Source organism: Alligator mississippiensis, chromosome 3 (assembly GCF_030867095.1).
Source record: "Alligator mississippiensis isolate rAllMis1 chromosome 3, rAllMis1, whole genome shotgun sequence".
Classification (NCBI taxonomy): Eukaryota; Metazoa; Chordata; order Crocodylia; family Alligatoridae; genus Alligator; species Alligator mississippiensis.
Window position 1 is genome coordinate 150,321,495 of NC_081826.1, and position 12,209 is coordinate 150,333,703.

General features: G+C 45.7%; 1 protein-coding gene across 7 annotated transcripts in view; it reads right to left on the reverse strand.

The window, feature by feature from the left end:
• Nucleotides 1–12,209, reverse strand: part of GNE (glucosamine (UDP-N-acetyl)-2-epimerase/N-acetylmannosamine kinase) — an 82,853-nt gene that overhangs the window by 16,991 nt on the left and 53,653 nt on the right. For all 7 annotated transcript variants that reach the window (XM_019490759.2, XM_019490758.2, XM_019490761.2 and 4 more), the window contains 3 exons: nt 4,454–4,606; nt 3,413–3,625; nt 1,878–1,965 (listed from right to left, as the gene is read on the reverse strand). In XM_019490759.2, coding sequence (XP_019346304.1) covers nt 1,878–1,965; nt 3,413–3,625; nt 4,454–4,606 — 454 coding nt within the window. The remainder of the gene's footprint in view (nt 1–1,877; nt 1,966–3,412; nt 3,626–4,453; nt 4,607–12,209) is intronic.

The following is a 12,209-nucleotide window of genomic DNA, read 5'->3' on the forward strand; positions in this document are numbered from 1 at the left end:
ATAAAATCAAAATAAGCTATAGTAGATGTATGATTTTTTTTAGTATGATTTGTTTTTTTCTTCTGGTTCCAAGATGGCAGCATCCACCCCCTTCCTCCCGGGAAGTACTTCTGGGCCAAGGGGAGGGACTTCTGCTGGCAAAGGTCAGGGGTTGGGGTGCAATTTCCAGTCCTAAGATGGTGACCAGGGGGTGGCTACCCTTGTGGCCCTCGACAGCTCACATAAACTCCTTAAGCAGCCAAAATAATTGCCCATCCAATATATCATGACATGGGACGTTTATACACGTGCTCCAGGAGTGGGTGGGGAGGCACTAATTAGAGCAGCTCTGAGAGCGACTCTAATTAAAATGCCCAGAGCATTTCACGTACCAGCGTCCCTGCACTGAAAAAGGGCAACAGAGCTCATTGAATGAGCTTTAGTTAAAGTGGCCTCACTGCTATTTTTCAGCGTAGGGATGCCAATACATGACTTGTTGGAGTAATATGCTAATACACGACTTGCTGTGTGGTAATTACCATGCTCCAGCAGACTCGATTAATCGAGTCTTCTCCAACACACTGTAATTACTGCATGTCGAAGCAGCCTCACTGCATGCACATAAACACCCACGGTGTCTGCCACAAGAATACTGTGTTTCAGGTGTATGCAAGTCTGCCATAAGTTACTTAACATATCTTATGACAGACTTTGCTTTAGTAATCTGGGGCAGCCTGAGGGCTGGGCACCTCTTGGTAGCAAACATTTGGAATTATCTCAACTTTGGGACAAGAGGTGGAAAATGTATTGGGTATTTTTTTCTGTCTTTTTCAAATCAAGGGAAGGCTGCAACACACACACAAAGAGATGCATGCATCAAGGTCTGAAATTAAGGAAATGAAGAGTCAAGAGGTTTCCTGTACTTAAATCTATCTTGTTTGTACAGATCTATTATATGTGGTATGACTTGCTGGGCATTAGAGTACACATCCTTGTAAGTCTCCAGCAAATAATGATAATTTTTGAAGGTAGGGCTGTCTGACTTCTTGGTAGTTGGGGGCCACGTGCTGCATGGGCCACAGACCAGGGGCTGCATGCTGCTTGCTATGTGGGCCCCAGCCCTCCCCTCCCCTTACTGCACAGGCAGACTTGTTCCCCTTTACTATGTGTATAGGCTCACCTAGCTAACAGCTTCTGGCTGGGCATGCTGCATGGGCTGCTCCCCCCTGTTGCGCATGCAACACAGGCAGCCCAGCTCCCCCCAGCACTGCACATGGAACATGGGAAGCCCAGATCCTCACCGCCATGAATGCAGCATAGGTCACCCAGCTCCCCCTGCCACATGCACAGTGCGAGTAGGCCAGCTCCCTCCCTCACTGTGCATGCAATGTGGGCACCCCAAACCACTCCTGCTGTGCTACCCCACCCCCAGGAGTGGGGGCAGGAAGCGGACACTAGGAAGGGAGAGGGCTCAGAGTCCCTGGCTGCTACTGCATCAAAACCAATGAGGGGAGTAGCAGCTGGGCAGGAGCCCACAGTCTGCTGTTAGCCTCTCTCAAGCCACATGCAGCCTCTGGGCCACCAGTTGGACAGCTTTGTTGGGAGGTATTGTACATACCTATATATAAAGGACAGTTGTGGACCTTTAGCCCTGGGACCCTCATTTAAATAACATTTCATCTCCTGAGCACACTGTACAACAATACTGAGAGATTTGCAAACTCCTTTCTATTTTGTATAATAGGATATGCAATAGTATCTTTTTCATAAAGCACTGAGCAAATCTTGGACAAACTGAGGTCTATTACAGTGAAGTCTATTTCCCAGCCCAGAGCTAAAAGCCTTCTTCTCTGCTGCTTTATGGTCCAAAGCAGTAAAATGGGTGGATGTACACTTACCAAGGATACTGTTTGCCAAACTGCAGATGCAGAGCTTGCAGTATTTTGTCCTGTGTATCAGCATCACGAACATGAAGAACATTTTCACCTTAGATAATTAGAAATGCAACATGATTCTAGCATGCATCAATTACGTGATAAATTATATTAGAGAAAAAATGAAATTTGAAACAAGTATGTTCCTAGTGAGTAGGTGTCAACCTTTGACACAGCAATCTTTCTGCAGGCAGCACCCATACTTCTGTGTGTGTGTTACCTTACTTTTCACAGGTTGATGCTACACCAACATTTACAAAGGAATCTTGGTATGTGCCTGATCTTGCTTCCACTGTAGTAAGTGGTAAACTTCCTATTGTACCATACCATGGCCTAGAAGGACTAGACAACGGAATTCTTGCAACTGTCTATAGAATGCCTACACATAAGGACAGCATAGATACAACAAGAATATAAGCCAGTGGTGGTGACAATATGGGTGTTTGTATAGTTTTAGGTATGCCACACATATTTATGCCCATCAAGGAAAAATATGCAGCTGTATATTCTGGTAAGTGGAAGCCACTGAAGAATGATGATATTTAATTAAACCAGGACTGTCTAACTGGTGGTCTGCAGGCCACATGTGGCCCACAAGGGGTTAAGTGACAGCCCCTGGGCTCTAACCCTGCCACTGCTCCCCCTATCAATCTGGCTGCAATAGCAGCTAGAGTTCTGGGCTCCCTTTCCCTCCTCGAGCTGCCACTTCCTATCCCGGCTTCAGGAGGCGGGGAAGTGCAGCACATAGCAGAAGCAGTGGAGAGCAAGTCCCCAGCCATGTGGGCATGTGGTGCAGTGGGGAAGAGAGGCAGGAAGGTTATGCCTGGGTGGTATAGTGGTGGGGGAGCATGGACTATGGGAATGGTGCAGCCTGGGTGGCACGTGGTGCAGCTTGGGTGGCACATGGCTTCCAGCCACTTAGAAGTTGGACAGCCCTGCATGAACGGTGCATGCCCCCGGCAGCTGGGGGGGCACAGCTGCATTGGCGGCAGTGGGAGTGCAGCAGCGGTAAGCTAGGAGCTCCTGCAGACACCGCTGGCACTGTTGGCGGCATGGGGGTGTCGAGCACTGACCAGGGGTCGGTGACCACCTGCAGGCGCTGCCAGCAGCATTGGCAGTGGCCAGTGGTGATCATAGACCTTCTGCAGATGCCTCCAGTGGTGTTGGCAGTGGGGTGGTGAGTGACGATTGCCCACAGGCGCCGCTGACAGTGTCAGTGGTGCCTTTTGCAGGGGGTGCACTGACACACTTAGGGGGTGCACATATACCTGCATGCACCCCCTACGTGTTGCCCCTGCAGCCCTGAATCAGACAATAAAAGCCTTGCTTTGCAATAAAACATGGTAGCACTGTCAGCATTACAGTACAAATAGATCAATGAACCTGCACAGGTAGATCAAAATTTGTCCTGATGTAATGATTCCTGGTAAAAAAATATATACATGTAAATTTGTACTTAAATTTTAAAATGACTGAATGACACAGCAATAAATACATACCTGTTTCTCTTCCTGTCTGACGTGTTCCTAGATTGATAACAGGGGTACCAAATGCTCCCACCTCTCGAACACCACAGCTGCTGTTACCAATCATGCAGCCAGCATGAGCCACTAATAGGATGAACTGGTCAAATGGAACGTGCTTTACTGCTCGAAAATTGGGATGATGCTCAATGCCCTTCTTCCTCATAACTCGAACCATCTCTTTGCTTCCTATGGGAAAAGCCAACAATTGAGAACAAAACGCTAGCATTTAGCTGAATTGTAATGTATTGCTGGAATAACAATTGGGTCTACAGCAGTGGTTTTCAATCTGTGGTCCTCAGACCCCTGGAAGTCTGCATACTGTGCCTAAGGGATCCACAAAAGAGGACTATGATCAATCAGAAGTAGGTGAAGACTCATACTTAAAATTCAAACAGGTTCACACTTCCATTCAAAATTTTTTAGGGGTCCACACATGAAAAAAGGTTGAAAACCACTGATCTATAGCAATTAGATGATAACAGCTGTCCTGCCCAACACAGAAGTAAAGTATGAGGGACACGACTGCTATTGCCCCTACCAGCTCCATATACCCGTTCCAATCTGCTCTCTCTTCCCATCTCCATGTGACCCATCAATGTGGCACTGAGCAGAAAGTGGGGTTCTAAAACCATTAGGGAACATTAAACATTTTTTTAGAGCCAGCATACAAGCAGAAGAACTAACTGCTTCTTCTTCCCTCCCCCTATAGGTTGTATGGTTTTCCATTTAATTCTCACAGTAAGCTGAAGTGCTGGGTGTCCTTGCTCGAGTCAGACCTGGCAGTTTCAGCAAATTCTGACTGGATGCTCAGATTACAGAGATATCGCCACATAGCAATGTAGCATGAGGAAAGGAAGCCTGACTGAGAAGCTGGAGTGAAGAAGGATAAAAGAAGATCAAAAGAGGTTGCAAAATGAAAAATAGTGAAAGAAGTCCACGTAGAATTCTTTTAAACTCAGAGAGCAATTCTTGTTTTAATGAAGAACCACAATAAGAAGGACTTGCTTCACTCACCTGCATCAATGTTTGGGAACAGAACGAGTGTTCTCTTGTTAAAGGAGATAAGTGCATCCAATGTTAATTCAAACATCTTTATGGAATGTTTAATATCAGTGGTCACAGGGTGTTGCAGAGCAACAATATAGTCTCTTGGTTTTACATCTTCACCTGTTTAAAGGGAGCACAAAAAGAGATCGTTTTATTAGTGGCTGGTGGGAGATGGCTCTAAAATCACCCGTGTGAGTACCTCTTAGATAGCAAATCTGATTTCTAACACCATGAATTTCAAGGCAACAATAGAGGCTATGGAACTGAAATTCAGAGAAGGGACCAGGTGGGGACAAGTGGCAGAGGGGACAGGTGGCAGGGACCAATACAGGCATGGGAAGGGGCAAGGGACAGGAGGGTAGGCAGTGGGAGCAAGGGTCTTACTGCCTGCACCATCCCCCCTGCTTTTCCAGGTACAGTGGTGGGGGGAGGGGGGGGCGTAATTTAAAACAATCCTCGAAAACATGCATGGAAAATTATAACAGATTCATACATTTTCATGTACAGAATCTAATTTTTAGGATGGTCACCTTAAATTTGAAGTCAACTTGGATTCAGGTAAATATGGTATTTGAGTTTTCTCAGGATCTCTAGGAGGAGATTCTGGATTCTGCCCCAACACTCCCCCCCCCGACACTTTTGCATAAATGAGAGTGGAAACCATGCATTTGTTATGAATTATACTTTACTGCACTTGTTATAAAGCGAAACAGGTTAGTTTATTCTGAAAAGAACTAGACTACTTCCATGTCCTCTGCACTGAAGACAGGACAGGATCAGCCGACTCCAGCAAGGAAACAAAGAAGGTTGATCATCATGGGGGACTCCTGCTGTGGTGCACAGAAGAAGCCATTTGTCATCCAGACCCCTGTGCTCGAGAGGTCTGCTGTCTTCCAGGAGCCAGGATTAGAGATATTATGATGAGAAACCCTAAACCGGCCCATCCTAGTGACCACTGCCCCATGTTCCTTGTTCACATGGGCACCAATGACATGGTGAGAAACAGCTCCAGGAGAATCATGAGAGACTACAAGACCATGGGGGCAAAGCTCAAGGAACTAGGAGCACAAGTGGTCTTCTCCTCAATCCTCCCAGACAGAGGTCGTGGCCGGAGGGAGGAGTGCACTGAGGAGGTCAACTGAAGGCTTAGGAGATGGTGTCACCATGTAGGCTTTGGATACCTCGACCTTGGTAGGCCGTTCTATGCCAGTGGTCTACATGCAAGGGATGTTATTCATCTCACAAGCAGAGGGAAGAAGTCCTTCGGTACAAGAATCACCAATTTGTTGAGGAGGATTTTAAACTAGGCATGTCCAGGGGCTGGGGAGAAGGTTCCAGTGCTGTACACAAATGCTATAGCAATGACACAGTGGAGGGCGTTCAAGCAATGGACATCCAGATAAGTACTGATATCTTGAGTCGCTGGCAGCATGACAGAAAACCTAAGGAAGCTAGGGGAGAACTCAGGTGTCTTTATGGGAATTCCAGAAGCATGGAAAATAAGCAGGAGGAACTGGCACTCCTTTGGGTAGACGAGGAATTTGATCTGATTGGGTTGACAGAGACCTGGTGGGGCAACACACAAGACTGGACAGTGAATACTGAGGGGTATAGGTTCTATAGGAAGGATCAGGTTGGGAAGAAGGGAGGAGGTTTGGCCCTCCATGTGAAAGAGTGATACCCCTCCCTGCAGGTCATGTTTGATTGTAGGGAAGGGTCCCTTGAAACCCTCTGGGTCAGGATACAAGGGGGATCAGGAAAGGGAGACCTGATGGTAGGAGTCTACTCCAGGCCTCCCTCCCAAAAAGAGGAGAGTGATCAGGCATTCTATGGGGAACTGACTGAGGCACATAGTGCTAGAGACATGACTGTCATGGGTGACTACAACTACCTTGACATCTGTTGGGAGGACAATTCGGCCAGCTCCAGCAGGTCAGCTAACTTCTTGGCAACAACAGGTTGTGTTGTTCCTGACACAGGTTGTGGAAGGGCCTACACTAAGGGTAAGGCTATTCTGGACCTAGTGCTGACCAAAGGGGAGGATGCAATAGGTGACCTAATGATTGGAGGTGCCCTGGGTGACAGCGATCACAACCTGGTTAGGTTCACCATCCACTGCAAGGCTGGGAAATCAGTCATCAGAACAGAAGAAGTCCTAGACTTCATAAAGGCAGACTTTGTCAAACTCAGGAGGCTAGTTGGAGAGGTCATCTGCGGCCAGTGACTGGATTATTTGGGAATTCAGGAACAGTGGTGCTTCTTTAAGGAGGCAATTCTCACTGCTCAGAAACAGGCCATCCCCAGTGGACAAAAAGTGGGAAAGGAGTCAAGAAACCCACTTGGCTCAACAGGGACATTAGGGAACTATTGAAAAAGAAAAAAGAAGCATACAAACTATGGAAGAATGGTTCAGCAACCAGAGAGGAATACACTTATATCACCAGGGTCTGCAGATACGAAACACGGAAAGCCAAGGCAGGCATGGAGATCAAGCTGGCAACCGAAATAAGGGACAACAAAAAGTCCTTCTATAGATAGATACATAGGGAACAAGAAAAAAAAATGGGTTCCACTATGGGACCCATACTGAATACTGAGGGACAGCCCACAGTCACTCCCCACGAAAATGCAGAACTCCTAAATGCCAGGACAAGAAATGCAAAACCTGCCAACACATCTCCACCACCCCCACTATTACTACACCCCACAGAGCCATCAGCATCCCAGGATCTTACAGCTGCACCTCTAGAAATGTAATATACCTCATCCAATGCAACAAATGCCCTGATGGAAGATATGTAGGAGAGACCAGACAACAAATGTGCACCAGAATGAACGCACACCGGAAATCCATCAAAGACAGAAACACCCAATTACCGGTGGGGGCACATTTCTCACAGGAGGGCCACTCTCTCTCCAATCTCTCAGTCCTGATCCTCAAGGGAAACTTACACAACACTTCCCACAGACGAGCCTACGAGCTCCATTTCATCAACCTCCTGGATACTAGAGATCAGGGACTAAACATAGACATTGGATTTTTGATACATTACAATCTGCCTGGCAACTGACTCCCCAGCCCAGCCCAGCCCAGCCCAGCCCAGCCCCTGGCTTCTTTACTTTTCATTCCATCCAGGAAGAGCACACACCAACTGCTAAAGCTTCCTTAGCCTGACGATGGGTTTTTGAACCCGAAAGCTTGCTTAATAACTATTCTCCAACCATTTGGGTTGGTCTAATAAAAGATATCAAATTCACCCAAGGAACCTTGTCTGCCTATATCCTTAGACCAACACGGCTACAACCTAAATCCCTGCAACATGGAAGATATTGAATTCAGCCATCTGAAATGGAAACTGTACAACATGAAAAAGAAAGAAGCCAGACTCAACAGCAACATATTTTCTAAGCCTTTGCAAGAAACACAACTTCATTACCCGAGGACTAAACATCTACAATCCCCTGACTACTACACACAACTCCAAATATGCTGCACAGCTATGCAGAAGAACTTCAGAGAAAATCAGAAATCATCTACTTCACCTACTCTACTCCACAAGAGACCAACTCAGGAAGGAAATCATCATACACTACAACAACTTAAAAGATAGAAATCCATGCATGTTCCCTGACAATATACAGCGGATACAAAGAGACTACGAAAAACTTTCTACAGCATTCATCCTACGTAAGAAGAAGAAATGGAACAAATTACTCCAAGAACAATCTCCCCAGCTACAAAAACAACCATCAGAGGAACAACACCAACACCTTACGACCTTCCAACCTCAGACTTGATGAAACTGCAAGCAGCAACCAACCCACAAATATTATCAATCTCTCCACACACACGCTTACCAAAACTGAAAAATCTGTCCTTTCTAAAGGCCTAAATTTCTGTCCAGAAAAATACCCCAATAAAATACTTCAATGTGGAGAACTAGAAGTCTTCTGACGCCTGCGCCTCAAAGAATATTTCCACGACCACACTGAACCCACTCCCAACAACAACTCATCCTCTGACAACATTCAAGAAAAGATCAATGCCAAAAAACCCCAAAAAAATCAGATTGGACACCTCGCAGTGGACGAAACCCTAACCTTGACAGCTACATTGACTGCTTCAGGGAAAGAATGAACAATGAAAAAATCAGCAACACGTGCCACCACAACAACCTCTCTCTACCAGAGAAAAAGGCCATAGAATCTCTAAGATCTAACCACCAAATAGTAATAAAACCAGCAGATAAAGGAGGAGCCATAGCCATCCTAAACCGTGAGGATTACATAAAGGAAGCCAACAGACAGCTCTCTCACACCACCTACTACAAAGAACTACAAGAAGATCCTACTCCCCTTTTCACCAAAAAAAAACTCAACAATACCATCAAATCATTTCCATCAAGACTACAAGAAAAACTACAGACCTTGATCCCCCCGCTACCTAACCCAGGGACTTTTTACATGCTCCCTAAAACCCACAAACAAGGGAACCCTGGCAGACCTATCATATCCAACCATGGGACCTTAACTGAGGAAATATCAGGTTTTGTTGAATCCATCCTAAAACCACTTGTCACCCACAGAGCAAGTTTTGTCCAAGACACTACAGACTTGCTATGGAAAAAAAACATAGACCACCTTCCCAACAACACACTCCTAGCCACCATGGACGTTACCAGCCTATATACCAACATCCCACACCAGGATGGCATCCATGCCTGCCTTACATATCTACAGGAACAAGATTACAACCCAGAATACAGACCCAAAGATATTACTGAGCTTATACACTTCATCCTCACACACAACAATTTCACTTTTAATAATCAAAACTTCCTCCAGATGATGGGAACAGCTATGGGCACTAAAATGGCCCCACAGTATGCCAACCTTTTTATAAGCCACCTGGAAGAAGACTTCCTCAAGAACTGCACCATCAGACCCTTACTATACCTAAGATACATCGATGACATCTTCATCATTTGGAGTGAGAACCTGCAATCTCTGATTGAGTTCCACCAGAAATTCAACAGTCACCAACCCTCCATCCGACTTTCTTTAGAATACTCCAGCACCAACATCCCCTTTTTAGACACAATGATCAGTATCCAGAAGGGTAAAATACAGACCACAGTATACAAGAAACCCACAGACCAACATACATATCTGCACAGAACCAGCAATCATCCGAAACACACCAAAAAAGCTATGATATACAGCCAAGCCCTCAGATACCACCGCATCTGTACTGAAGAGAACACCCGGGATTGCCACCTCACCAATCTTAAAAAGGCTTTCACCCAGCAAGGATACTCCTCCAGAGAGGTAGATTGCACATTTGAAAGAGCCACCTGGATACCACGTGAAGAACTGCTGCAGTACAGAAGAAAAACACCCACAAATCGCACACCGCTGGTTATGACGTATCACCCATCCCTTGAACCTGTACGGAAAATCCTCAAAAAATTGCAACCTATATTGGAAAGAGACCCTATTCTTAAAAAGATCAGGCCCAAGGAATATGGGGAAGACAACAGATTACATGAAATCATTCCCAAACAAGTGAGGGATCTCTTAGAACGCCTGGACGTCTTCAAGTCTGCTGGGCCAGATGACCTGCATCCGAGAGCCCTGATAGAACTGGCTAAGCTTATAGCAGTGCAACTGGCAAAGCTTTTTGAAGAGTTATGGAACTCAGGAGTTGTCCCGGATGACTGGAAGAGGGCCAATGTGGTGCCTATATTCTAGAAAGGAAAGAGGGATGACACTGTAAACTACAAATTGGTCAGTCTGACTTTGGTCCTGGGAAAAAGCTTTTGAAAAATTTGTTAAGGAGGTCATCAATTACAAGCTGGCAACTGATGGAGTATTAAAACGCAATCTGCATGGCTTTATTGAGGGTAGATCATGCCTGACAAACCGGGTGTCCTTTTACAACCAGGCAACTAACCGTCTGGATGAGGGACATGAGGTTGACGTCATTTACTTAGCCTTCAGTAAAACCTTTGATTCTGTTTCCCATGGAATTCTCTCAACCAAACCAGAGGGTGCTAGGCTGGACCAGCCTACAGTAAGGTGGGTGGATAACTGGCTTAGAGGCTGCTCCCAGAGAGTTGTCATCAATGGGATGGCCTCATCATGGAGGGCCGTCTCCAGTGGTGTCCCCCAAGGATTGGTGCTTGGACCTATGCTCTTTAACATATTTATTAATGACCTGGATGAGGGGTAGAAAGTTCAATGATTTAAGTTTGCAGATGATACTAAGCTGTGGGGAAATGCAGGCACATCAGAGGATAGGGTAAAGATCCAGGATGACCTTGACAGACTGGTTTTATGGGAACGGAATCAGATGAGGTTCTACAGGGACAAGTGCAGGGTTCTTCATCTGGGTAGGAAGAACCTTCACCATAGCTACATGATGGGTGGTGGTCCATTGGCTGGCACAGAATCTGAATGAGAGCTGAGGGTTACGATCAACTGGAAGATGAACATGAGCCAACAGTATGACAAAGTTGCCAGAAGGGCAAACACAACTCTGGCCTGCATCAGCCGATGTGTTACCAATAGATCCAGGGAGGTGTTCCTCCCTTTCTCTTTGATGTTGGTGAGGCCACAGCTGGAGTACTGTGTCCAGTTCTGGGCACTGCACTTCAAGAAGGAAGTGGATAAGCTTGAGAGGATACAAAAAAGGGCCACTCACATGATTAGGAGCATGGAGGATAGGCCCTATGAGGACAGACTTCGGGAACTGGGCCTGTTCAGTCTGAGTAAGAGAAGGCTGAGAGGTGATTTGATAGCTGCCTAGAAGTACGTCAGGGTGAGCATCAAGATCTAGGGGAGCAACTCTTCAGGAAGGCACCTCAAGGGCGGAGGAGGACCAATGGGCACAAGCTAATAGAGGGTAAATTCAGGCTGGACATAAGAAAAAGCTTTTTATCTGTAATGGTCACCAGAAACTGGAACGCACTCTCAGCAGAGGTGGTGCAGTCGCCATCCTTGGAGATGTTCAAGATGAGGTTGGACAAGCAGCTTGCTGAGCTTGTCTGAGCCCAATAACTTCCTGCTCATGGCAGAGGACTGGACTTGATGATTTTGCAGGTCCCTTCAGGTCCTTCAATTCTATGATTCTATGACTCTACTGAGCATTAATTTGGTTTCCAACTCACAGGGTTTGAGATACTTTTAAGAATTTCCCTTATCAAACAAACAGGATGCACTGGTTAATACAGAACGGATTTTAGAGAAACAGTAGACTTCTCCAAAATGTGTCATGCTGCTGTACTGTGCTGTTCAAGGGCCAAAGTTCCCTATATTTTTTGCAGATGAACTCCATGCATACTCTCTGACAGTATTCAGTCACATCTTCTGTTCCTAGATTCCTCGTTGTAAAGGCTGAAAACATGATTCTGAGCTTCCATGCATCAGAAGAATAACTATGAAAGTTTAATTTGTCTTTTAACAGATTCTCAGCAATCTCTGGCCCTTTTTCTTTTGACTTGGCAGTAGGGTTTCAGATGTTAAAGTCAATCTCTCCTGGAGTGTTACTTTTTCCTGACTATAGATACTAGAATGAAAATTGTAGAGGTGTTGGTAAGTTTTGTGAAGAAAACATTATAATAGATTATAACATTTGGCTCTCCAGATGACAACGGGGGCCCAAAGGGGCTCCAAATATTATTAAATTGCTTCCAAACTTTAATGATGCTACTATGATAAATAA